Consider the following 27,836-nt stretch of genomic DNA (forward strand, 5'->3'; position numbering starts at 1 on the left):
GGAAAGAAATGGAAAATAAAATTATCAAATAAATAAAAACAAGACGTTATTTTTTCATAAATTAATGTAAATATATGTGAATAATGAATTATTTTTTAAAAAAGAGATTTGTTTGTTGAAATGGAAATTATCTATTTTTTCTTATTAGACTTATTTTTAGAATTTTTCTCATGACTTATATCTGGAGTTTTTAACGGATCCTTTGTTTTTGATGCTAATGCTTGTTTGTTTTTGTTCTCCTCTGCCTGAGGTGGAATACGTCTTCTTATATCTTTATTCTCTTCTTTTTCCTGCAACAACTGACTGCTTTGCACCTCCTCTTCCTCCTTCACCGTTCCCTTTTCTGGATCTTCCTTCTCGCTTTCGCTGCTGTCCTCCTCGCCGCCTCCGCCCAGCTGCCGGATGAGGTTCTGCACTGCGGGGTCGTTCTCATCCAGCGGCTCAGACTTTACCACGATCACAATCACAATCACAAAGAACAGCACAATAAACAGAACCACCCCAATGATGATTCCTGTCTGATGATCGGTGATCCAGTTCGTGAAGTGGTCTGCCTTCGACAGCGGCTCTGCCATCGACCCGGAGGGCGCAATGGCGCTGCGTCCAATACCAACAAGCCACTGGGTAAGAGAAGAAGCATTAAGAGGCCTCAATGAATGTGTTTTCGCTCCACTTCCAGTCGCTGCTGCTCCTTCTCCTTCTTTCTTATTGCCCTTTTCCTTCAGCTCTGGAAAGTCGAGGGGAGAGTTGTTCACTGCGAGGCTGTCTGGGAGCGTCCATGTGTCTTCTGAAGTGGCATTGTAGACAAACACCACTGCGTGTTCAGAAGGCGAAGAAGGCGACGCGATTTCGTCTTGCTTCAGCCCAAACCACTTGTCAAACCGCACATATTTCGTAGTGTTCAGAATAGAGAAGTACAGCTTGCCGCTGACATCTGGAGGAATAAGCGGATTAGCCAGCGATGTATTGGTATCAGATAATGACAGCTTAGGCAATGGAAGAGAAGAAGAAACAGAAGAAGAAGCAGAAGAAGAATCGTGTTTCATTGCATTTGCACTTCCTTCCACACGCGGACACATCAGATCCCACGACAGCCTCATAAACGACTGCTTCCGTTGGGCAAGCAAAGCTCCGTCAGTTGCAACACGCACTCTTTCTGCGTCTGCACTGAGCGGCTCTGAAGGAATCGCCAAAATCACACTGAGCGCATTAGCCTCTTCCATCCAGTCGCCCAGTGCCGACGTGTACTCAGCAGAGGGCGGGTTCAGGTTGCGGAAGACAAACAGAGAAATCAGCTTCGCCAGCGTCTGCGTGCTCTTCTTGACGGTCAGAACAGGCTCTGAAGCGCTGCTCTCGTATTTGTCTGTGCCCAACAAGAGCACCACGTCTGGGCGAAACGGCGGAGGCGGGCCAGATTTGAGGGTGAGTCGTTGGGCTGCGGTGGAAGGAGAGTTGGCTGAGCAGCGCGGAAGAGGCTGCTGTGGCACTGATGTGGCGGTGAGGTTCCGAGTGTGGGCCCTCATCCCGTTTTTCTCGATGAAAGGCGAGATGAAAGAAGAGCTTGAAGAAGAAGAAGAAGAAGAAGAGAAATCCACTTTTTCCTCTTCCGAATCTGATGATGTTGTAGTTTCACTCTCTTTCGCTACTTTTCTTCCAGAGTAGCACTGCGGAATCTGCACAGAAGAAGCCTCGCTTTCGGAAGTGAATGGGAAAACAGACACGAAATGGCCATTTACACCCGCCGCAAGCAGCAAGAACTTGCTCTCGTCGCTCATCCACTCGAGATACTTGTCAATGCTCTGTGATGGCTGAGGCAGCTGCACGCCGTCAAGAGAACACTGCCGCCCTCTTTCAGACAGAATCAATCTCAATGTATCTTTAACATCTTCGAGTGATGAGTAGTTTTCTGATGATTGACTGGACTTTTGAGTACGGGAAGGAGCGCTTTCTTTTTCTTTTTGGTTCGCATTGGAGTTTTCTGTCTGTTTGTTTGATGGCATGTGAAGAAGAGGTGTTGTGTCAACAATAAAATACCGCGAAAGTGTGTGTCTCTGATGCTGTGATAGGATGGAGAAGATTTCGGCTGGCTGAATGTTCAAAGCTGATTCGGGCTTTGGCTCGGATTTCATAGCCTTTTCAACAATAAAATCTTTAGAGACAACACTGGGATGTGTGAATAAATAAAAATTATTAAACTGAGCATCCAATCCAAATTCTGGCTCTTTTTGAGGCTTTGTCAATACATCTAAAACCTCAATAATGCTAAAATCAGTAACAAAAGGCTTCTCAACCATCTTTCTGACGTATGCGTCAAATGAAGCTGCTGTTCTCTCCCCGGTGTATTCCTGAATCGGATGTCCTGAAAAAATTTGAATTTCATTCAAATTATAAAATTTAAAAAAAGCTTTGTACCATTTTCAAAAACAATGATTGTTGGATATGCTTTAACTCCCATTCTTTTTCTCAAATGCTTTTGACTCTCACACTCAACGTTTCCGTAACTTACGCCTGGAGGAGCAATATTTGCTGCTTTAATCCATTCCGGCTCCATTGCAGCACATCGATGACACCTTGTAAAAAGAAATGAACTTATTGATAAATATTTAACACATATTACACAAACCAATGAGCATAAAATCGCTGGGTCAATTTTTTCAATATCATATAAATAAATTTGCAGTAAAAATTCAAGGAAATAAGTACAAGAACATACAACTCTTTAAACATTTCAAGTTTTAAAATAAACATGATAATGTATCATTTGAAACAATAAAAACATTAAGCAAGCAATAATGAATTTTAAGCAAACATCCATATTCCTTTTTCTGTTAATTGGTCAAAATAATCATTTTTCAATTCAACAACCGATGAAGTCCCTTCGGAATAAATACATAAAAATAATAATAGAAAAAGTGATTTGAGCATCCTTGCTTTGTTGCTCAAATATTCTCCTCAACAAAATACGATAACAGAACAAAAATAATTATGCTTGAATACCCATATAAATTAATTTATTTCTAAGAGAATTTAATTTCATTTTTTATTAATGTTGTAATTGAATTTTGAATTTAAATCATTGAAATTCCTTTATACTGCTATTAATATTTTGAATAAAAAGTAACAGCTATTTTTCTTTTAAAGAAATTATAAGTTGTCATGTCAACTTTGACGTGAAAAGAGACCTCAAACCATTAACACATATATTTTATCAAAAATGATTTCCATTTATTATGCAATATGTTGCTTACTGGCGATTGTTAATTGCGAACAGTCTCTTCGCAGAAAATGCGAAAATCTTCAACTTGATGCAACTGAACTGAGACATCAATGTGGAGCTAAATGCCAGGTATTTCTTATTGATTTTAATTTAATATCAAGCACTCTTTGATGTATTTGAATTTAGAACGAACTTTCCACGTGCTTTGAAGACAGTTATCCTCAGTGCTCTGAAATGTGCTCAAAAGAATCTGATGAAGAAAAACAAGATGAATGCATGAAAGGATGCATTTCACAGAAGGCATTCGTTTGTCTTGACGTTCATAGATTTTGTAACACAGGATGCAATCGACAAGCTAATCAAATACTTCTCGACGGAGGCTGCATTAGAAAACGACAACGCCCCCAAGAACAAAATAAAGCTAACAATTAATTCTAATTGTTTGCATGAATTCCACACTTCATTTAAATGTATTTGCCACAAGTGAAACAAGTAATTTTTTTGAAACAAATTTTTGCGTATTTCTTTTTAAAGAAAATTTTTTTAACTCGTACAAGAATTATAAGTTCATGTTTTTTATTTTCTTCGAGAATAAGCCTGTTATTTGAAAATGTAACCATAATATACTTTCATGGAGTCAAAACCTTCTTGGATTCGAGAAGGAAGGGCTAAAGTTCATGTTGGAACAGATGTTTTTTATAACCCCGTTCAATGTTTTAATAGAGATATGAGCATGCTTGCGGCGATGATTGCTGCTGAAGATATGAAAGAGGAATATGAAATAAAGCAAAAAAAGCGCTCTTCTTCAAAACTTAGAAGGAATCAAGATGAAGAGCAGAATTACACCAATAAAGATATGCTCCAAAAAGAAAATGAAGCAAAACTTCGACCAAAAATATGTGAAGAAGATGGAAAAACGGAAAACTTTCCAGGTTTAAAAGTTCTTGATGCACTTGCTGCATCTGGCCTTCGAGCTCTTCGTTACTATCTTGAAGTTCCTTACGTTAGCACTGCTTATGCTAATGATTTTGATGAAGATGCTGTGAAATCAATTTTCCAAAATATCGAGTTAAACAATATTAATCCTTCTTGTTTTCATGCAAATCAAGGAGATGCAAGGTTTGTAAACTTTTCAGAAGAGTGCCGCAATGTTGACTTTTATTGTTTGCAAATGCTTCAACACTTGATATTGAAATAAACATTTCAGTTTTTATATGTTATTGAATAAAAACCAGAAAACATATTTCAATATCATTGATCTTGATCCTTATGGAACTGCAGCTCCTTTTATTGATGCTGCGATTCAATCTGTTGCGGATGGAGGGCTGCTTGCTGTGACATGCACAGATATGGGCGTTCTTGCAGGCAATCATATTGATACTTGCTATAACAAATACGGAGTTGTTGCTCACAAAGCAAAATATTGCCACGAAATGGCGCTTCGCATTCTTCTTTCGACACTCGCCACGCGTGCTGCACTTCACGGAAAATACATTGTTCCGCAGCTGTCTCTATCAGTCGATTTTTATGTGCGCTGCTTTGTGAGAGTGTTTATATCGCCCACAAAAGCGAAGGAAACGGGATGCCATCTGAGCTGGCTGTGGCAGTGCAACAGCTGCCCGGCCTTTTGGCTCCAGTGCATCATGGAAAAGAAGAGCGAAAAGGAAGCCAAGAAAAAGATGGAAAAATCATCTTACATTCCAGCTGGTAAAGAGACAGAGGAAACAACGTTCAAAGACAACGTGACTGAGAAGTTTCATGTGCAGGCTGGACTTCCGTTTTCTCCTGTGCCTTCTCTTTTCTCCTCCTCCTCCTCCACTTCTTCTTCTTCTTCGAGTCTTCAGGCGAATGATCGCTGCCCCTGCTGCCGTGTGGGGAGAGTGAATCTTGGAGGTCCTATTTGGAGCAGCCCGCTGCACTCAAAGCCGTTTTTGATGAAGATGACACAGAAACTGATGGAAAGCTCAGAAACGATAGAGGAAAGTGAAGAAGATGGAGAGAAGAAGGAAGGAAAGGGAGAAAGTGAAGGAGAAGAAGAAAAAGAGAAGGATATGAAAGAAGAGAAGCCAAAAAGAGGGATATTTCGAACAAAGAAAAGAATGCTGGGAACACTCGGGGTTTTGCTAAGGGTTTGAAATTATTCACATTAACCACAAAAAAATTTTTTTATTTGAAAAACGAAATCAAAACAATTTAACTTCTTCATTTCTTGTATCTATTTTTTTTTTTCCTTCTCTTTCATTCCATTATTTGTTCTAACAGGAATTACCAGATGTTCCACTTTACTATTCATACAGCGATTTGTGCGGGTTCTTTTCAGTTAGCTCTCCTCCACCTTCGACTTTTATGTTTGTCAATTGAAAAAAAATTATTATTGTTATTATTCTTTTTTTTTTTCACGCTATTTCTTCAAAAATCACTTTTAATGAATTTTATTTATTTCTTTCTCTTTCTTTCTCTCTTCTCTCTTCTCTCTTCTCTCTTCTCTCTTTCTCTTTCTCTTTCTCTCTCTCTCTCTTTCTCTCTTTCTCTCTTTCTCTCTTTCTCTCTTTCTCTCTTTCTCTCTTTCTCTCTCTCTGTTCTTTCTATTTACCAGTTCTTATCTTCTTCTGCGCAAATATTCCGTGTCTCAGTCGCATTGCGGACCAACATTTATCAAAACGACTGCTCCACCGATGGTTGTGTTTGACTTCTTCAAGCATCTCATTCAGCAGCGCACCCCACAAAGATATCTGAAAGCGATTCAAACAGAGGGAAAATTGTGTGAATGTGCTGATGATGAAGCTAATGATGATGCTGGAGACGAAAGCTCGAATGAATTAGAAGCAGAAGAAAGAGGCGAAAACGATAAGATTGAAGAGAAGAAAGAGAAAAATGAAGAAGATAAAACTGACAATACAAATGCACATTTGTGCGAGAAGGATATTGAACAAGCCAACAAGAAGGCACAAAATGAGAAAATGACTTCAGATTCAGCTTCAATAAAAGCATTGCTTCCAGCGCCTCGTCCTACAAGAACGCAAAAACTGAAGGAAAACCGTGTGCCGGCGCTGAGGGGAATTATGCAGTCGAATTATGAGCCACTGCCGGCAACTGTATCTGCAGAAGTCGAAAGTATCACGATTGACCAGATAGAAGAGTCGCTGTATGGGAAAGTGGTGAATGGGAATGGAGAAAATGATGGGGAAACATCTTCTTCTTCTTCAGTAGCAACGAAATCATCATCGTCATCGACATCAGCAGCAAAAGAAGCAAAAGAAACGACAACTTCTGTTTCCTCTTCTTTATCTCCTTCATCCGAAGAGTCAAGCAAAGATTCCTCCAAATCTTTATGCTCTTCTCTTTCTGAAGAAGCGCAAAAGGCACTTGAAGAAGCCAAAACGCATATTTTGACTGTTATGCACTTGACTTTGAGTGAAATTGCGCCTCGTTCAGGGAAAACAGTGAAAACATCTCCAGTTGATGCATCAGAAGACAAGTTTGCACTGCCGGTTCCACGATTTATTATGGCGGAAAAGGGGTTTGGACCAAAAGCGAAGGCACATAAAGGGTTTGATTATATATGTTTGTATTTATATTTTGAATAATGTTTTTGTTTGAATTTGCTTTAAATAAAACTACAATTTTGGATTTGCTTATTAATTTATAAATTTATCAATTTATTAAAAAACTTTCAGTGAAGTATCCGAGAAGAGGAAGCAAAAGATGGCACAAAAAGAAGAAGAAAAGAGAAAAGAAAGAGAAAGAATGAGAATGGAATATGCGAAAGTGTACGGTCCGAAAGAGAAAACTTTAAGCAAAAAGGAGAAAAAGAAGTTGGAAAAAATGCAATCGAGCACAAGCTCGCAAGACGTGAGCAATCACATATCATGAATTATTTAATTTTGAATATTCACTTTTTTGAAAATTACTTAAAATCCATCTCGCATATTTAATACATCAAAATACTATCAGGCGCTTTTGTGTTTTGCTTAAAATAAGGAGAACTTCGTGAACTGAAAAGAATAATCAGAAAGGATATAGGGTCAGTAATTTATCATATCCCCTTTTTTTTTATCGGGACATAAATTTTCTGGCTCTCAAGAGCACTTTCAGAAAAAAATAAATAATAGAAAATAATTAATATATTATAATATACTATTTCAGAAAATATTTTTTCAAATTTTAATTTTTGTGAAAAGATCTGGTGTTTTTTGTTTTATTTTTAAGATCAAAGACTTGCTCGTATTTTCATGAGCTTTTTGTTTTGAGATTTTTAAGTATTGTTATTGTTATTGAACATAACTTCTTTATAATTTTGGTTATTTTTCATTGTTTAACACTTCGTTTTTTTATTATTTTTTGCATTTCACTAAATTTCGACAAATTGAAGAATGCGTCTGAATAAATAAGTTTTTTCGTTAATTTGAAAGCGTAAATATATTAATTATCAACAAATAAAGGTAATCAGAAATAAGAAAATCTTTAATTTTTAATGATCGAGATTATTATTCAAAAAAACATGTTTTTGTGTATTTTTGTGTTTTTAACTTCAAATCATATTTTTCATTTCAAAATTTTGGTGATACACATATCAATCAGTTTTTTAACTATTCTTTTATGAACAAAAACATGCTAACTCTAATTTCACATTTTATTTTTAATTTTATCGAAATTTAGTGAAATGCAAAAAATAATAAAAAAACGAAGTGTTAAACAATGAAAAATAACCAAAATTATAAAGAAGTTATGTTCAATAACAATAACAATACTTAAAAATCTCAAAACAAAAAGCTCATGAAAATACGAGCAAGTCTTTGATCTTAAAAATAAAACAAAAAACACCAGATCTTTTCACAAAAATTAAAATTTGAAAAAATATTTTCTGAAATAGTATATTATAATATATTAATTATTTTCTATTATTTATTTTTTTCTGAAAGTGCTCTTGAGAGCCAGAAAATTTAGGTCCCGATTAATTTTTTGGGTACCGACAAATTTCTGACCCTAATGCAAATTTCATACATTAATATAGCAAAAAAAAAAATAAATAAATAAATAAAAAGAAAATAAACTATTTGTTTCAAACTTTTTCTGCAACCTTATCATCACAGGTTTTTGATTCCCATGACAAAATTAATTATTTAAAATTAAAAATTGGAAAAAATATTAGTTAATTCTGTGCAACACAAAAATCAAAAAAATACATATACATTCATGACAAGACAAAACAAAACCCAATTAATAAAAATAACAACAACAACAATAATAATTTCCTATTGTCAATGAAAAACTATCACATGAAACATTTCGTTTGTCTGAAAAGAATTTTCGTTGGAAAGCGATTCATTTTCCTTCAACAATGAAAAGTTTCAACCTATAAAATTGAATTTATTGCTTTTCAAAAATTATTAGAATTTGAATATCCAAAAATTGTATTCCTTGAAAAGAAACTCTTATAAATACAAAAAAGAGAATAATACGCTTTTCTTTTGAAATCAAAAACAAAAACAAACATTAAACTCAGACAAAAAATTCAGCTTCAATATGAAAAAGTTAAAAAATAAATTTTTATTCATCAAGAATTATGTTCAACAAAAATTAATTTTTTCGGAAACAAACAAATATATTGGGCGCAGGGATTTTTATTTTAAAGTTATTTTCCTATCTTCTTCCATGGCGAATATCTTCACCAGCGCAAAAGCTGCAATAAATATTGTTGCTCTTATAATTATTGTTGTTAATTGCAGCAATGGCAGAGGAATTGCCGAAAAACAATATCAGCAAGAAATGAATTGGGAGATGCCAAAAAGCACGATCAGCATTGAAAACAGCAGCAACAAATACTACAATAAAAATGACATAGGTGCAGCAAAAGTCATATTCTCATCGAGCGTTCGTGCTTGTTGTATTCGAACAAATCTGAATATCATCAACACCTCCTTGTGTGTGACTCATCTCACATTAGCGCCTCTCGCTGGTTGTCCACTCATCACTGCCCAACACCACTCAGCTGCCACCATCTGCTCCTCCATTTGCCAAGTCAACCCAGCAACAAAATCTCCACTTTTCCTCTCTGCCCATGCCTCACTCGCCCTCACCAACTTCTCCCTCACCATCCACCAGCCAGACATCCTCTCCTTCCCCCTTTTCTCCGCCCCAAACAATCTCCTTCCAGATGCCCACTCCCCAATCCCCACCTCCTTCTCCATCTCCCACTCCTCTTTCTCCTCGTTCATCTCCCTCATCCAGCCCTTCCTTTTTTCTCCTTCTTCTTCCCGTCTCCATAACCATCACCAATCCCATACCCACCTCCAAATCCACCTCAATCTCCATCTCTCAAACACCCTCTTCTCCAACATCTCCTCTCCTCAATCCCATCCATCTCTTCCATTCCTTCCCTCATACTCACTCAACCCATTCACCTCAACCACTTCTTCCTCTTCTTCCATTTCCACCAACACCAACACCAATTCAATCCCCTCCTTCTCCCTTCACTCATCCCTCTCCATCCGCTCAACCATCTTCAAACACACTCACAACCCCATCGATGGAGCCATCCTCCCTTCTCTTAACAACCCATCCACTTCTCTCTCTGCCTTCAACGCTTCTTTTCTCCACCAAACACGTTCTTTGTCAAATGATGCTGTGGTACATATTGGAACCGAATCTCAACGAGAAACACCTGGAAGATTGACTTCATTTGATGAGAACAATCATCGCTTCGAATGGTGCGAATGGAATAATTCTGGAGATGGCTCATCTGGAGGTGCGCTTAATGTTGAATGCACAAATGCAAATCTAACAATCTGTTCCTGTTCATATACAAAATGCTCAAGTAAAGGACATGGTGGAGCGTTATACTGCTTGTATTTGTCAAATGTTATCATCACCAAATCCAATTTCACAAACTGTTCTGCTGCTCATGGAGGAGCAGCCCACACCGCTTATCCACAGCAAAATTCTATTTATTTGCATTCAGATAATAAAATTGAAAATTGTTCAATATCTAGTTGGTGTGGGACTGGCTGGTATTTTTACATTGGCGCTTTTCCATTAAATGGACAGTTCTTGTTTTCCAAATGCAAATGCATTACAAATTTTGGTGGTGATTCTGCTGGTTCTATAACATTTTATAATCCTCCGGCATCAAAGCCAAATATTTTTAAAATTAATGACTGTCAGTTTATAAACAACAAATTGAATTCTTCTTCAACATATGGTGGCGCTGCCATTTACAGCTATTCAACTTATGCCTGGATGAGTGGGACAAAATTCATCTCCTTCTGTTTCTTCGATGGCAATACAGCTGCAAATGGCAGAGGAAACGATGTATTCTTCGGTGATAGTTATATCAGCCAATCTCCATTCGAGAATTGCGGATCGACAACCTTATCCAAAAGAGTATGGAATGCGGGAACAGCAGATAACTCCAATTTCAATGGTTGGTTACCATTTGTAATGCCAAATAAAGTTGTTGCCAACAGCGGAATGGATGCAGATGCCTGTGGCAGACAAGGGCAAACCCCATGCGCCACTATCGAATATGCTTTGTTCGGCTTTGTTTTTTTTGAATATACTTCCCTTACCCTCCTGAACTCTTCCTTCACTCCTTCTCAGGTACTCTCTTTCCGTGCCCCAAATGCAAAAATCACTGGAATTGGAACAGATGCAACCATCATCGCCTCCAGTGGCATTCCTCAACCATCATCATCATCTTCTTCTTCATTTTCTTCATCATCTTCCTCTTCACCAGATCCATCTGCCTCTTCTGCCCTCTTCCAACAAACTCAGGGCTCCCTCACAGTCTCTGCCCTCGCCATCGCCCACAACTCCACAAACCCCATCACCCCCATCCTCTTCCACCTCTCCGGTAACTCCCCTTCCCTCAACCTCAACACAACCACCATCACCGGAACAACCCCATCTTCATCATCAATCACAACTCCCCTCTTCTTCCTCACTGCTGGCTCCCTCGCCCTCAACCACACAGCAATCACCCAACTCACCCTCAACAGCCAAAGCATCTTCCACCTCACCTCCCTCACCGCTCCCCTCACCCTCAACTCCTCCAACATCACCCACATCACCTCCACTGCCACCCCCACCAGCTGTGTCCTCTCCTCTGCCACCTCCCCTGCCCTCTCCATCTCCCTCACCAACTGCACCATGACCAACATCAACTCAGAACAGTTGAGCCAACAAACTGCCACCAATGGCGGGTGCATCTCATTCGCCTCATCTGCCCCTGCCAACACATTTTCAGTGAGTGATTCCACCTTTTCCAGCTGTTCTGTGAGCGAGGATACAAGTTCTGGAGGAAGAGGCGGTGCTCTCATGATCGAGTTCAACCATGGCTCACAAGTGTCAGAATCCTCCTTTTGCATCACCAATATCGTGTTTTCAGGCAACAAGGCCAGTGTCGGAAGAGATGTGTATTTTGTGTGTGAATCCCTTGTCGCTTCTGTGAAGGAACCCTTGTTCACTTTCATGAGAAGCATCACTCAGAAAGACAACTCGGTTGTTGGACATGACAGAACAGAAGCATTCGGTGATTGGGATGTGGATTTGTTTATATTCTTTGAAGGTTTCTTTTCTGACACGATATATGTTGATGGAACATCTGGAGTGGAGAATGCGTATTGTGGAATGGAGAAGGCACCATGTTTGAATGTGAATTATGGGATGGAGCGTTTGAAGAGACCACAGATTGTTCTGCAGGAGATTATTGTGTGTTCAAAATCAAAGATGGAAGGGTGTGTAAATATGAGCGGGATGAGTTTGAAGGCAAAAATTAAGGCAATTGTCGAAATCGAATGCCAAAGGGAAGTGAGTGGATCTGAAGAATGCGTTCTGAAATCAGCATCACTGACAGAAATGAAATTTATTGGAATTGTTGTTCCTTCAAGTTTCAGCAGAACAATCACTGATGTGATTGAATCGGGCACTCAAAATGGCGAATTGCATATGAAGAACTGTGAGATGAGTGTTTTTGGAGGGAAGCAAAATACAATTGCATTTTTCTTGATCAAATCGACAGGAAAGATGATTGAACTGGACTCTGTCACGATTTCAGATGTGAAATCAGCAGTCTCGTTGTTTTCACTTTCGCTTTCAACAGGAAATGTGAATGAACAGGAATACAAGGTGAAACTGTTGAATTGCACACTGGAAGGATTGGAGATTGATAGCGGAGTTGCAGTAGAGGGCAAGGCAGCCGTATTTGAAGGGAATGTGGGAGTTGAAATGGTGATGAATGGAAGTACAATTAACGGGACATTGTCAGAGAAGAGCAAAGAAGGAGGAGCACTGCAGATAGCGTTGAGTGAAGGAGGATTTATGACAATTGAAAATAGCTCATTTTCTGGATGTGTCTGTGAGAACGGGAGTGAGAGAGGAAAAGGAGGATTCTTGTATTTGGATTGCCAAAATTGCTTTGAAGAAAAGCCATTTATTTTTGATGTTGGAGTGACTTTTGAGAACAATAATGCAGCAATTGGAAAAAATGTGTTCATTTTGGGAAAGGATTTTAATTCTTCTGTGACAAATGCTTCGTTCAAGTTTGATTATTCATCAATGATAGATGATAAAAATTTGTTTGTGGGAAGTGATAGAAAACATCAAGAAAAGGATTTGTTCATGTTCCTCGTTCCATTCAGCTCATTTGAGATATTTATTTCATCGAGTGGATTTGATGTTGCAAGATGTGGAAGCGAAGAAGAGCCATGTTTCACGATGTGGAAAGGGATGGAAAACATGAAAAAGGAGAATGGAAAGAAGACAATGCAAATTGAAGGATCAACTGTTATTCGAGATTCATTCAACTTATCCAATTTATTGATCAAAAAAGCTACTTCAATAGGAGAAGAGAACACGAAAACAGTCTTGAATTTTGAAAAGGCAGCTGGAAGTCAACTGGAGTATTTCATGGGAAATGATGATCATCTTGAATTGACGAATATCCATCTCCAACTGACGTCTGGATTTGACAATTCAGCCAAAACAATTATTTCAAACAAAGAAGGAGCTTTGGTGATAACTGGATGTTCATTCCATTCAGAGGCAGAAGTGAACAATGGATTTGATTGTGTATTTGTGGATGCGATTGGAGGAACTGTGGAAGTGAATGATTTGTCTGTTGAATCATGCGATGTTGGAGATAGCATTTTTGTCATTCACGATGCTGGAGTTGTTTGCCATTTTGTGAATGTTCGAGTGGAATCATTGAATGAAAGCAGAGGATGCATTTTGTCAATCAAGAAATCTGAAGCAGGATTGAAAATTAATGAAGAAGATGAAGAATGTGTGAATATTGAGATTGGCAAATCATCATTTTCAGGAGTGAAGAGAAGTGACAATGGAGCAAGCATTTTGGAGTCAATGAGCGAGAAAAAGATTTGCTTGGTTGTGAATGAGAGCAGCATAACAGAAGATAAAGCAGAATTGAGTGAAAAAGGAGGGGCAATATTTTTCACATTGGGAAAGTCTGGTTCAATGAAAATAGTTGAATCAACAATCAGTCATTGCAGCTGCAGTATTGGTTCAGGGAAAGGAGGGGGAGTGTATTTGGCAACAAAGGAAACAGGGCTTCTCAATTTCACATTTGTGGGGATGAAGTTCAGTGCAAATACAGCAAAAGTGGGGAATGATATTTTCATTGAATGCTTCAACATCTCATCACAGATCAATGAAACTCAATTTCAATTTGATCTTCGAGAAGGTCATTATTCACGAATTAATGTGATATATGGAAGAGATGAATGCGATTATCCGAATGATACAGATCTGATTGGATTTGTAACAATCCATCAGAGCGATATAATAATTGTTAGTAGTATAAATGGTTCAAATGACAGACAATGTGGAACAAACACACTTCCATGTGATTCGATTGATTATGGCCTTCTACATTTGACTTCAGAGCTAATAAGTCAAATTCTCATTGTTGAAGAGAGTGTAATAAGTGGAGAGATAAATTTGAAAGAGATGTGCTTGAGCTCGAAGAATAGAGATTTATGCAAAGTTGAAGTGAAACAAGGAATTGAAAAAACAAAGGATTCTGTAATTTCAACAACAGGAGAAGTTTCTTTATTGAGAATAAGATTTGTGTTTGATTCAGATTTCATTTCTTCACATGAATCATTAATATCACCGGAGGGAGGGATTCTTGAAATTATGAATTGTTCTTTTTCGTCAAAACAACCTAATGAAGAAGGAAATGCAACTTTTGCAGACATTCAATTTCACATTTTCAACATGGCAAAAGGAGAATTACAACTTGACGGATGTTCTTTGTCAAATCTCATTCTTCAAAAATCTGCATTATATCTTTTATCTCCTCTTCCATCAGTTATTGATTCATTAACAATATCCAATTCAACAATGGAAACTTCTCTGTTAGATATTAATGAATGTGGTCAATTAACAATTAAGGATTTCAATACAGAAAATATCACAGTTGAAGGAAATGAAGAATCATTGATATCTTGCCTGTCAGCGAAAAAGACAATTCAATTGACAAATTGCACAATGTGTGGAGTCAGTTCAAAGACCGCAAAAGGGAAATTGATGAAATTGGAGAATTGCTTGGATGTGAAAATGGACAGTTGCGTTTTTGATGGAAGTGCAAAGGAAAGAAATGAAAAGAATTTGAATTCCGAAGGGGAGATGTGCAAATGGGATGGATCTCTTGTGGATGTTGCGAAGAGTTCAGTGGTGATGAAAGATTCAACAATTGCAAATTCACCAGAAGGTGGAATAACAATGAATGGAGGGGCATTGACTGTTAATGATGGAAGATTTGAAAACAACAATCCATCAATTGAAAGATATCCATCATTGAGAAGAAATATCATCTGTTCAGATTCTGGAACATTGAATGTGGTGAGTTTGAAAGGAGGAGATGGAGTTTTGCCAAACACTTCACTTTGGATGTTAAATGAAGGGTGCAGTTTTGAAGGGATTGTTTCAGAGAGAGATTCATCATTCTTCATTCCAGTTCTGGAAAGTGTGGAAGCAAAGGAAGAAGCTGATAGAATGAAGCTGATATTCAAAGGAATGCTTCTTATCCCATGTAATCTATCATTCTCGGTTGTGAAGAGGAAGGGAGAAGAGAAGGAGATTGAAAAACATGATTTTGATTCAAATGGATTTTTGTCAGAAAGAGAAGCAGAAGGACGTGTTGTAAAAGATCTCATCAGAAGTTGTGGAGATGAAGTCGAAGTTAGTGTGTATGTTTTGTTTGGAAATACAGAATCTCCTTCATCAACAAATTCAATCGTTCTGAAGAATGCAAGTGAAAATCAGTCAAGCGGAAATGAAAAGATTGTTGAAGGAGGAAAAGAAGGGAAATCGTTATGGATGTGGATTGTGATAGTTATGGCAGTTGTTCTATTAATTATTCTGATTATATCAATAATATTGGCGATGAGATGGAGAAAGCAAAAGAGAAGAACAGAAGAATTGGAGATAATCGTGGAAGACAATATTAAAAAGGATCCGAAGCTGATTGAGATGGTGACGATGGAGATGTCACCAGAGGAGCAGTGGAGGAGAGCTGAGAGGGAGGCAGAGAAAAAGAACGATGAAAGGATGAAGAAGAGAATAAATGGAAAGCAGATGGTGCATTCTGAGTCCGAAGAGCATTTGCTGTCTGAGAGTGGATCAACAGAATACATCTTGGGAAAGGATTCAGACAAGATTCCAGAATGGGCACTGGAGAAGGCTGACGAGAAAGAAGAAGATATTTCGAGAAAGAGAACTCCATCTCCATCCATTTCATCCACTTCAACAACAGATACTTCAGACACGGAATCCACATTTGTTCGCATGGAAGATGCTTGTCCGACCACCTCGTCGATGTCGAACTTGGTGGATGCCATGGCCTGTTCGTCTCCTCATGAGAAGCTGATTGTGGACTTGAGGGATTCGCTGTTCATGTTGCTTCATGGAAGGAATAAGACAAAGGAGATGGCAATAGGAAGTTTGCAGGAGAGGGAGCAGACAGCTGCCCAAATCCTGTTCTGGGTAGCCAATCTCGCGCTTCACTCATTTGACGAAATGGAAAATCCTCTTCAATCTCTTTCCAATCTGAGCCCTCACATTGTGTTGTTCTCTGAGCACATGGTCATCTGCATTGTGATGCACTCAGATCTTTTATCAGATGACAGTTCAGACTCATCATCCATCTCTTCATCAACTATTGTGACATCTGCCAGTGATAATGATGATGATGATGACTCTCTGCCTTCATCGGCTTTTGAGGATGAAGATTATTACAAAAAAGAGTGTTTAAGGTGGAAGGCACCAGAGCTGCTGATGAACAAAAACATTGGAGCAACAAATGAATCAGTTTCATTCTCGATTGGGATGATGCTGTGGGAGTGCTTGACACTTCAAATACCGTTTGGAGATTATGAAGCAGAGATAGCAGGGCAGAAGATATCCAATGGTGAAAGGCCAAGCTTGGAGAGTGTGAGTGAATCGAGACTTCACAATCTGGTGTTGAGTTGCTTGTTGCAGAAAGTGGGAAGCAGGCCAACGCTGCTGGATGTGAAGAAGGAACTGTTTGGGATGTATGGAAAAGGCGGATGGGTGATGACAGAAACGGATGCAGTGGGGGTTGTGCCGATCAGGGTTAATTATGGAAGTGGAAGGAGAAGGGAAAGCGGAGCGATATCAAAAGAAATATTGCTTGTTGAGGAGAAAAATGAATGAATGAATGGAAATATGATAAGATGTGTGACACTGAAAATCATTCAAGGAACAAATATTTGATTAATTGGGTGTGTGAAGAAAAGAAAGAAATATGAATGGTTGTTGCGATGAAAACAGGTTGGATATTGGACAAACAGCAATTATGAAAAGCAACACCTTCGAAATAAGAAGAAATGATTTTTAAAACGAGATTGAAGGAGGAAAAAAAAAACAGAAAAGTGGTTTTTAAATCACGAATTATTTGGAATGGCAAAAATGTTTTTTTCTCAAAATATTGAAATGAATGATGTTTTTGTTCAAATTCGATTAGATGTTCATTTTTTTGGAATATGGCTGATCCTTTTTGAAATCAAACTTTTGTTCGAGTTTTGATGATAAAATTTTCCTCAATGGGAAAATAAAGATTATTTATCTTTGTATGTATATCTTGATTGAAAGTTTTAACTTGTGTTTTGCTCTTTTTTTTTTCCTTATTCTCATTGAGACAAAAATTTTTTGGTTGAAAACTCGAATGAAAGTTTGATTTCAAAAAGGATCAGCCATACGCTTTGAAGTTTTCATTTATTTTGACTTTCGTCCTATTTATTTTGTTTATGACATTGCATGAATAATTGTTTTTGAAGCTATATCATTGTTTTTTCAAAATAGATATTCTTTATTTTTCAAAAATTTATTAAGTTTTGAGAGACAAATGAAAAATTTTTCAATTCTTTTGTTGGATGTTTTTGATATTTATTTCTCTCTCTTCTTTTTGTCTTGTTATAACTCCATTACAAATCAAAATGCTTGATATTTTTCCTTCATTCAGTTTTTTTGTTCATTTTCCCAACTGGCAGGTTTTATTTCGAGTATTTATGTGTGTTTTTATTTGAAGGTTTTCTTGTAATTCTTGTAATTCAAATATTTCTTTTTTCAACACCTTTTATATTCAGCATCCACTTCATTCTTACAACAAAAATAATGCAAATTTGTTAATGTTAAAGACAGGGGAACAAAAATTTCTTCATTAGACACAAAATGAAAAATGAAAATGAAAAGAAGAAAGAAATGAAAAGAAGCCAACATCATTTGTTTAATAAAGAAAAAATAGTTTTTTTCTTTTTTTTTTTTTAAATGAAAATTAAAATAAACTATTACTAAAACTTCTTAAGATTTTTCAAAGCACTTTGGAAAAGATTTGTTGATAGCATCTGTAATATCTGGTCGTTGTTTCTCTTTTGTCAGTGACAAATTGAGAAAAAAATATTCCTCAACTGACATTTAGTTTCGAATATAATAAATATTGGGAACTTGACCATATTTATTTAAACTTCGATTTTTTCAAAATAATAAAAATTGCAGTATATCGATTTTCAAATTAATTATTGCAGTAATTAAGAATTACAATATCGTTAAAAATAACCCTTTTTGACAAATCATAAATATCTTGTTAGTCATTTTGTCATTTTTTTCAATTTTCTCTTGTAATGTCACAGAGGCATAAGGGAAAAATTGAAGTTATGAGCAAATTTTTCCAATAAATTAATAGATTAATAAATAAATTAATAAATAAATATTCTTATTCACTTTTAAAGGAATGCATATTTGATAGAGCTGAAAAGAGAAATGTTATTGAAAAGATTCAAATAACAAATATTTTTGAAAAAGAGAGAATTTTCTTGAAATAAAAGACAACTATTCTTGGATTTTCACAGAAAATGGTTCACAACATGTCAACAATAACACAATATTCGATAATGCAGAACAGCGAAATCTGATTGTTCAATATTCGATTCAATCAATTGAAAAGAACACTTGCCTCAACATCCCGAATCTCTGTTTGTTATTTTTTCCATTTTTTGATTTTGAATGTGTTATTCTATTCGAAAATGAAAGTGGAAATTTTTCACATTTTTTTTTAACTGCACACATTTTTATCTATTTGAACACTCAGTAATTGAAATCGATAAAAATGTCAGAAGTCTCAAATAGAATAAAAATTTTTCTTTTTTATCTTTTCAAGAAAATGGCACATGAGGGAAAATACAAACTTTCAAGCTTTTTTTTGAACAAATGGGGGAAAATTTTTCTTTTCAAGCATTTTCAATAAAAAATAATGCACTTTTAATTGACTTTTTTTGATAAAAATACACAATAAAAATGATTCCATTATTCTACATTCGTGAAATGCCACTAAACTTCATGTTGTAAAATCAATGATATCTGATCCCTGATGTGCAAATCCAATTTTTTGAAAATCAGAGAAAGCGAAACAAAGTTATTAGTGAAGCAAATTTTTTGAACTTTGTGCATAAAAAGCTTGAAAGTCCATATTTTTCCCCAAATCATTTATTCTTAAATGAACGCATCACTTCATTAAACTTACAGAGATTTCAAAATAAATAGAATTCTGCTATCTGCAAACAAGTATCAAAGAATTCATTTCTTTATGCTTTGTGACATGATAAATAGATTAAATGATCTGAATCCATTTCAATTGATCTTTTTTATCACAAAAAGCTCATCCAAGGAACAAAATTTTTAAATGAAAAAATTTGAAATGTCAAATTCTGTCACATTTGTTTTGCCCGTATTTGATCAACTCTTTTTTTTTTGATTATTTTTTAAATAATAAGGTAATGAAATAATCATGTTGATTTTCAATAATACCAATTGTTTTTTGTTTTGAAAGAGTTTTTCTAGAGTTTAAAATATTTCGAAGTTTTTGATTAAATCATAATTAAAAATGATTTTTTTCAAATCCAGAACAATTAATTTCTATTTATAACCAAATATCAAATGTCAATAAGATCAAAATGTGTTGCAATTATCACTTATTTGTCTTTTGCAATAAAACTTAAAACAAAATGAGCATATTTGTCTTTAATAATAATTGATTCATATTTTTGAAAGCCATAACATTTCACAAAGTTTTCATGAAAATAAATCTTTGTGTGTGTTGTTCAATTTGAAAAATCCCGAATGTTTTGTTGAAAAAATAAAAGTAATATTTCATGTTTTTATTCAATTTCTATTCACTTGAACGAATCTCATAAGAATGTTTAAATAATATTACAAAGTCACAGCTTCCATTTTTGTGAAGTTTCGCAAGTTTCAACAAAAATTTGATCAGCTCATGATATATTAATTTATTTGATATTTAAACGTTTTCGACCTGGGTGATTATTTTTGAAATCATCCATTTTTTCGGAGAATGTGTAATTTTCTCTTTCACGGTTGTTTGCAAAAGAATTTCCATAAAAGCGTTTCGTGTTTAAAAATTACTGTCTTTCAAATGCATGTTATCATTAAAAGACAGAGAAGCACATTTAAGATTTTAATGAAAATATTAGATTGATTTCTAAATGTTAGCAATAAATTGTCAATTCGAAATTTTTGATTGGAAAAACATGAAATCAAAAAGAATCACACACCTGGGTAATTATTTTCGAAAAGTCGCAAATGTTTAATTTTCAAATAAATCAAAAATTTCATATCTTGATCAAATTTCGGTTCCCGCTCATGCAACTTCACAGCAATGTGTTAAATAGCATTGTCAAATTATATCCTTCGCTTTGGTGAAGTTACATGAGCGGGAACAGAAATTTGATCTAGATATGAAATTTTTTATTTATTTGAAAATTAAGCATTTGCGACTTTTCAAAAATAATTACCCACCTAACAAAAAAATACCACATAAAACGATTTTTCATTTAATACATATTTCGATGAGCATTTAATAAACATTGCATCACATGTAATTTTCTGTTTTCAAAAATTATTTAAAGCTTAAACAAAGAAATGTGAATAATTCATGAAAGACTCTGCAAAAACAAAAAGAATATTCTTGGAATTTTTAAAGGTCAATATGTTTGTTTCATTTCCTCACCAGATATAAAACATTTGCGACTTTTCCAAAAGAAGACCCATATGTTGCATTTTTTTTGCAAATTGTTTATTTCTTCTGTTTCTACGAACGGAATAAAAAAAAAAATAAAAATAAAAAATAAAAAATAAAAAATAAAAAATAAAAAATAAAAAATAAAAAATAAAAAATAAAAAATAAAAAATAAAAAATAAAAAAATCTTTCTTTTCAACTGATAGACAAAAGAAGGAAGAAACTATTATTGCGCATGGAAAGATTGTTTGAAAAGAAAAAGTTTGCTCAAAAAGAATTCTGTACCCTTTATAAGAATTATTTTAATGAATTTTTTATTTTCCCAATGATTAAACGCACAATACAATTGTATAATAGAGGAAAATGGAAATCCGCATTAAGTTGCATCGAAAAGGTAGTACAAATGGATGAGTCATTTCCTACATTTCAGATATTAAAAGCATCAATTATTTCTCATTCTTCTGGATTCTCTGATGATAATTCCTTGCTTGAGAAATTATTACGCTATATCTCCAATAACTTCAAACAGTTTAAGCTCGTATGTGCAACTGTTGAACGAAGCCAACGACTGGAACATTTGTATTATTTTATTTTACAACTATTTCTCGCAGAACCGAACGAAACGACAGCATTGCTGGTATATTTACTGTCAGTCAGACTTCAAGGAATTGCAAATCAATATCATGTGTGCCAGTTCTTTTTTTTTTAATTATTTATTTCTTCAATAGGTTTTAATAAAATTGGCCCCGTATATTAAAAGAGATCGATATCAACAACTTCTCACACTTCTATTTGCTCAAACATCATTGTGTCATACGTACGAAATGAGTAGAGAACCAATTTTGCGATGTGTGCAGACGATCAACCATTATCTCCAAGGAAAAGAAAAATTTCAGAAACATTTCGTACGTGATGCTTTTTATCTGATGGCCAAATCCAAAAACATGGATTTATTCGAGGAGCTGCTTTTTGATCCCAAATATAATTATCCCTTTGTTAACAGTTCAGCAAAATGGGCATTTATAGCTTCTGTTTTATCGATGCATGCAAAAGAAGAAGATTTCGAAATGAGGCGAAAAGAAACTTCTAAATTCAAATCCTCGGAGAGATGGGCAGATGTAAACCGCATTTGCAAATACCTTATGCTCACAACAGCTAATGAGACACCAATTGGATTTGAACTTATCATGCTATATTTGGATTCTGTGATTCATCTGTCTCACACAGTAGCTTCTCCATTATTAGAAAGCATCGAACCAGGATTTTTCGATGAATTTGCTGCAAGGCATCTGAAACAAACAGAAGAAGAAGATGAAGTTATTTCTGCAAAGAAACCTTCAATATCCAAAAAATTATTAGAAACAACTCTCTCAAACCCGTTTTTTGTTCGAAAGTCGCCCTGCAATCAATGCTCGCCTTTTCTTTCAAAGAGCGGCTCAGTGTGGATGAATGAGAGCAAAAAGAAAGCTGAAAGCTTGGTAACAGAAGAGAACCTACGCAACAGGAGTATTGCAGAGAACAGCTTTCATCCTTCATTACTGGAACCAGATTTTGACAGCAAAAGTATTTTTGCTCTATTTGAGTGGCTGAAAGCAACATTTAGCACCAATAGAAACGTGTTTCTGGGAGAAATGGAGTACGTTCGCAGGCTTATTGGCGTGGCTTTTGTGCACATTTCATTTCCATGGAGCGCCAACGATCGCAACAAGACTGTTCCAGTCTCCACATCCTTTGCCTCTTCTTCCTCTCTCGTCACTCCGCTCGACTGGAAGATGTTTTCACAGTGCAGCTCGTCTGCTTTCTGGGATAACCCAATGAAATCCTCATCATTTCCCTTTCAGTTACTACCATCTCAATGGGATCCGTTGAGCGCTTCTTTTTCTCGAGGTACAAAGCTGTTTGATGACACCATATTTCGCGCATATCAGCCTAGGTGTTCTGACTTCTCTTCTCTGGCTTCTTCTTTTGTTTCCACTTCATCCTCAACCTGTTGCCTTCAACCGCTTTTCCCTGTTGCCTCTGAGCAGCGTCTGTTTTATCCGTTCTCTGCTCCGCCAGACATCACTCTGTATCCACTCACAACATTGGCACAAAAGCAAGGAACTCCAAATCAGATTACATCTTCACTTCATTCTCCAACAAGCACACAGTCAAATTCAACAATACCTTCTGCTTCTATTTCACCTGCTTCTTCATCTGCATCTGCATCTGCATCTTCATCAGGATCAAAGCCACTTCCTTCACTTTCATCCAGCACAGGTGCCAGCCGTTTCGACTTCTCTGTTAGCAATCATCATGTGGCAGTCGTATCACCTCATTCATTCACTTCATCCACAATTTACCAACATCTTCCACCACATCAGCACTTCTTCCCTTCCTCGTTCATTCCAGTGTTTGTCGACACACACAGCATCAACATCCTTTCTAACTCTTCGTTGCATTCCTTCTCCACATTCCCTTCTTCTGCCGAATGCACAGACCCCGAATCTGCTGCACACGAACACCATCTCCTGCATCTTATAGAAGATTACACTGACCGCTTCTTCCATCTCGCAGACACTGCTGTTGAGGTACTTCCATTTGCTCGCCTGCTTTCCAGCAGCTCAATCGATGAACTGAACAGCCATCTCGATCAGAGATACACAACACTCAAAAAGAGAATGCAGGCCACACCGACACGAAAGCCAGGTGCTCAAACAGCATCTGTCCAGCCTTCATCTTCAACCACCTCCTCTTCCAATCCAACTCAATCACCTCAGTCAAATCAAACAACTCAAGTTTCTCAAGTAACTCAAGTAACCCAATCACTTCATTCTTCCACTTCATCGCCTCCATCTTCCTCCTCTGGCTCGAACCCACCCAATCTGCAAGACTTTCCCGTTGACAAGCGGTTGAACATCTGCATCTGTGACCATTGGAGCCCCTATGACTTCATGCTTGCAGTGAAAGTGAATGTGACGCTGCTGCTGATCTGCCTGGGAAGACTCGACAAGATTCGTGTGGATGTCATCAAGACCAACCTTATTCTCGGTATGCATCTGGTGAATGTACTGCGGGATACACTACCTTCTTATGTGTCGCTGGAACAACTTCTGAAGGAAGATTCAAAAGAGTTACCATCAAATCCTTCTTCTTCTTCTTCTTCTTCTTCTTTATCTCCTCTTTCTGATTCATTTCCTTCTCTTGTGCATATTTCCAATCCATCTATTTGCGTTCCTTCTCCTTCGTCAGATTACTCAATCTCTCAGCTCCTCAAATCATCCATCCAACGTCCCGTGCTTCTTGCTGACTGGGCAGAATACAACACAGTTGGTCTGCAGATGAAGCTGTGCATCCTTCGTCTCTTCCACCTGCACTTCGCAACCACCCACAGCACACCACAGATGCTGGAGCTGCTTGCGATGAGCGAGGCGCAGGACGATGCGAAGAAGTTTGGAAATGGCTCGCGTGATGTTCTGCTGCTGCTGGCGCGGGTGCAGCTGCTGAGAGAGACAGGGGCGGTGGCTACGGCGCTGGTGCAGTTTATGAAGTGTGTGAGTGATATTCGGGAGGGCAAGCAGCAGAGTATTGCTCAAATGAGCAGAGTGGAGTGGGATACAAGCACGACTTCGAAGAGGCATAAAGCAGAGATGCTGAAGAAGTTGGTGGAGAGGGAGATAAGTGAAGAAGAAGAAGAAGGATCGGGAAGTACTGAAATTATCACTGTTTCGCATGCTAAGCAGGCATTTTTCACTGAGCAGTCGTGGAAAGAGAGAGAAGAGCTGAAGCAAAATATGCTTGTTAATAGACAAAGATGCAGAATGCTTGAAGTTTACGAAAACGATGAAATAAAAATGGAAGTTGATGATGATGACGATGAAAGAAATAAGACTTCAGATTCTTCCAACGAGAACAAAGAAAAAGAGCAAAATTCATCTGAAGCCAAATCCAGCACAGATATCAAAGAAGATTTCACACTGACTTCAAAACAGCAGCAGCAGCAGCAGCAACAGCGTCAGCCAGAAGACTTCATTGAAGAAATTAACCCGCTTAGCTCGTCGTGGATCATGCGCCATTCGTCTGTGTTTGTTCTGGGATTTGCGCATCTCCTGTTGCGAGACTCGCTATTTGCGTGGGAGCCCTTCAGTGTGTACTATCTGCTCAATACGACCGAGCAGGCAGTGAGAGAAGCGAAGATGATGAATTCAGCTCTCTTGATGGATGCACACGCAGCGGGGGACATGGAAAAAATGGAGGACAGTGTGCAGCTGAAGCGGCGGCTGGATTTCTCAATGGAAGAATTCTGTGCGAAAGTGAATGTGAAGCTGATGGAGATGACGACGCTGACACTTGTGACGTCAACCGCTCCAAATCTGCTGGAGGACACAGCAATGCTTGCAGCAGAGCTGATGAATCAGACGAGAACAGAACGAGTGGTGGCAGACGAAGGAACAGACATTGAGCTTCCGCTGGTGGCGAGGCCGAGCTCATTCTCTCCGAGGATGAAGTGGATAATGCTCGTGAATAGAATTGCACTACTGGTTTCGAATGCAAACACGGCGATTTATGACTGCGGATTCATTCCAGTTTATGGATTTTTGAAATGGAATGTTTGCATTTGCTTTGGATATATCTGCTTGTTGGAATGAACTTTTGGATGCTTTTTCGATTTGATTGGGAAAATCATTTCCTTTTTTCTTTTCTTTTCTTTTTCTTTTTATTGATAATAATTTTTCGTATTTTATTGATTATTATATTCAAATTTTCTTTATCTTGATTTTTTTTTATAAATATATTCCATTAGGAAAATGAGATGCGCTGTATGTATCTTGTATATGCTCTCTTTGTCACTTTATACGCCTCCTTCAAATCATCCACCATCAAAAGCAACAACCAGCAGTACTCCACACAACCGCCCATTCGCCTCGAGCAGCCTATCACCGACCCATCCTCACTCTCCAAGTCTGCCATTAAGCCTCAACAGCAAGTCAGACAACCCCAACAGCAGCTGCTCTATCCGATGCCTCTCAACGACTGCGAGGAAGAGTTTCCTCCACTACCTCAGATGTCCCGCCAGACAACACTGTTTGCCATTGCACTTTATGCTCATTCTTTGTCTGCTCTCTCTGCTGTCTCCCGCACTGCTGAGCAGCCGCAGCTGAGTCTGTATCGCAATCCGTCTTTGAGAGAAGTACTAGCGGAGGCAACAAGAGAATGTGCCACAAAAGAATTGGTGTTCTCCACACGATTCATTCATCAAACAGCTCTTGTGCAGAAGCTGCTGCAGCCGCTGCCTAATTTGTATTCGGAGAAAAGTGTGATTGGACTGCCGAAAACCACTTCAATGAAATTGGATGAATTTTCAGGTGATTTGGAAACAGTGAATCAGAATTCACAGCAAAGCTCTTCAATTTCAAAGGAAAAAGAAGCGTTGCAATCAAAATCTGGTGAAGAGCAAAGCCGAACAAGTGCGCAAACTTCATCAACTGGTTCATCAAGTGAAATGAATTCATCTTCTGTGCAAACGCCTTCCTCCTCCTCCTCATCATCATCATTAACATCTTCTTCTTCTGCATTGCCTTCAATTTCCTCTGCTTCACCAGAATCATTTCCAGATGCCTCTTCATCTCTTACTGCCGCTGAAGCTCTTCAACTGAAAGATGCTATTTCTCCACATGTCACATCACCAACCACGATGATGCTGCCTTTTGTGCTGTTTTCATTCAATTTCTTCAAACTGGCACATCTTTTCCAGGAGTTTTTCCGCTTCTTCGGAGTAATTGACAATCCTGCTGATGAGAGTGACGAAGGCAGCGGTAGAGGGAGCTCATCCCCAACATCTTCCTCTTCCTCTTCCTCTTCCTCTTCCTCTTCTTCCACTTCTTTCATTCCACCAGATCCCAAAAGCGTTCCATATGTTCTGACACTTTCCTATTCCAGCATGAACCCTGACGAGCTCAACCGAATCTCGTCCTCTTTCTCTGACCCTGTTCTTTCTTCTTATTTATCCCCTTCTCAGACGTCACCGATGATGCTTCCTCCCTTTTTCACTGAGCCAATTTTAGCACAGCTCCCCTTCGAGTCGCTGACACGAAGCACAAACGTGCCGGCTGAGTTGAAAGAGATGATTTCTGTCATCATGACGCTCTTCACAGACATCAGCAGTGCGATCTGCTCGCTGGGGGCAACTTACCCTATTCAGATGCAGTTTCTTGCATCTGTTTCGTTCTTCATTATATTTTGCGCTGCGCCTGTCACGTCTTTTCTTGTTGATTGGGTTCATCTGACGAACAAAAGAGGATGGAAGCTGCTGAAAACAACTCCGGTTTGGATTATTTACTGTTCTTTTGATATTTTTTTTTTCAAATATATTCTCATTCGATTAATGAAAACTTTGATATTTTCACTCTTTATGCACTAATTTAAATTCATTTTATTTTTTTTTACCAAATTATTTGCTACACTGTTTATTTCCAAAAAGATGGGGAGCATCAAGAATTCCTTGAAAATGCTGAAAAACAAAGCGCTTTTGGAGATTGGGCGTGTGTGCAACTGTCTTCACACTCACTCCATCTGCCCTCTCATCACATCGGAACAAGCAAGTAACAAATTTCCATCCAACCTTTCTTCAGCTTCTTCTTCATCGTCTTCTGCTTCTTTACCAAATCCATTCTCGTCTGCATCTCAGATTGCCAAAAAGACTAAGCACACACTCTTCCACATCGATAGTATTCCGGTTTGTTGTTATCATTAATTGAAAATAGTTTAAATAATAATAATTATTTTTTTGAAACATTCGTGCGAATTTTTATGTTTATAAAACAACCAATTAATATGACAACAAATTCCTTCATTCCATCTTATTGCTTAATTTGAAATTTGTATCTTTGATTACACTAACAATTTTTCCTTATGAATCACAGGAATTTGCGCCAACCCCACTTCATCTGAATACCATTAACAGCATCTCTTCGTCCCTTCAAACAACATTCACTCGTCAAGAAAATGAGCTTCTACAGTGCATAACATATCTCCAAACTATCAAATTTTGATCAACCTTCAAAAAA

At 37.3% G+C, this 27,836-nt stretch overlaps 6 protein-coding genes across 6 annotated transcripts; 4 read left to right on the forward strand and 2 right to left on the reverse strand.

Annotated features, from left to right (window-relative positions):
• Positions 1 to 131: 131 nt before the first annotated feature.
• MONOS_13359 (Protein disulfide-isomerase) lies at positions 132 to 2,664 on the reverse strand (the record flags this gene model as incomplete). The annotated part of the gene is made up of 3 exons (XM_067866052.1): positions 132 to 2,359; positions 2,413 to 2,570; positions 2,624 to 2,664. 3 exons carry the CDS (start codon positions 2,662 to 2,664, stop codon positions 132 to 134), a joined length of 2,427 nt encoding a protein of 808 aa, XP_067732054.1.
• Positions 2,665 to 3,003: 339 nt separating this feature from the next.
• MONOS_13358 (uncharacterized protein) lies at positions 3,004 to 3,776 on the forward strand. Its single transcript, XM_067866051.1, has 2 exons — positions 3,004 to 3,346; positions 3,404 to 3,776. Exons 1-2 carry the CDS (start codon positions 3,215 to 3,217, stop codon positions 3,647 to 3,649), a joined length of 378 nt encoding a protein of 125 aa, XP_067732055.1. The 5' UTR covers positions 3,004 to 3,214; the 3' UTR covers positions 3,650 to 3,776.
• Positions 3,777 to 3,835: 59 nt separating this feature from the next.
• Positions 3,836 to 7,171, forward strand: MONOS_13357 (putative N2,N2-dimethylguanosine tRNA methyltransferase). The gene is made up of 5 exons (XM_067866050.1): positions 3,836 to 4,336; positions 4,425 to 5,346; positions 5,480 to 5,565; positions 5,814 to 6,767; positions 6,895 to 7,171. The coding sequence occupies exons 1-5, from the start codon at positions 3,849 to 3,851 to the stop codon at positions 7,088 to 7,090; spliced, it is 2,646 nt and encodes an 881-aa protein (XP_067732056.1). The 5' UTR covers positions 3,836 to 3,848; the 3' UTR covers positions 7,091 to 7,171.
• Positions 7,172 to 9,283: 2,112 nt separating this feature from the next.
• MONOS_13356 (uncharacterized protein) lies at positions 9,284 to 9,532 on the reverse strand (the record flags this gene model as incomplete). The annotated part of the gene is made up of 1 exon (XM_067866049.1): positions 9,284 to 9,532. The coding sequence occupies one exon, from the start codon at positions 9,530 to 9,532 to the stop codon at positions 9,284 to 9,286; it is 249 nt and encodes an 82-aa protein (XP_067732057.1).
• Positions 9,533 to 10,657: 1,125 nt separating this feature from the next.
• MONOS_13355 (uncharacterized protein) lies at positions 10,658 to 16,912 on the forward strand (the record flags this gene model as incomplete). The annotated part of the gene is made up of 1 exon (XM_067866048.1): positions 10,658 to 16,912. One exon carries the CDS (start codon positions 10,658 to 10,660, stop codon positions 16,910 to 16,912), a length of 6,255 nt encoding a protein of 2,084 aa, XP_067732058.1.
• A 4,804-nt stretch (positions 16,913 to 21,716) lies between these two features.
• On the forward strand, positions 21,717 to 27,821 carry MONOS_9967 (uncharacterized protein; the record flags this gene model as incomplete). The annotated part of the gene is made up of 4 exons (XM_067880513.1): positions 21,717 to 25,379; positions 25,574 to 27,094; positions 27,251 to 27,505; positions 27,693 to 27,821. The coding sequence occupies 4 exons, from the start codon at positions 21,717 to 21,719 to the stop codon at positions 27,819 to 27,821; spliced, it is 5,568 nt and encodes a 1,855-aa protein (XP_067732059.1).
• Between the last annotated feature and the right edge of the window lie 15 nt (positions 27,822 to 27,836).

Source organism: Monocercomonoides exilis, assembly GCF_001643675.1.
Source record: "Monocercomonoides exilis strain PA203 chromosome Unknown scaffold10-1930038, whole genome shotgun sequence".
Classification (NCBI taxonomy): domain Eukaryota; phylum Preaxostyla; order Oxymonadida; family Polymastigidae; genus Monocercomonoides; species Monocercomonoides exilis.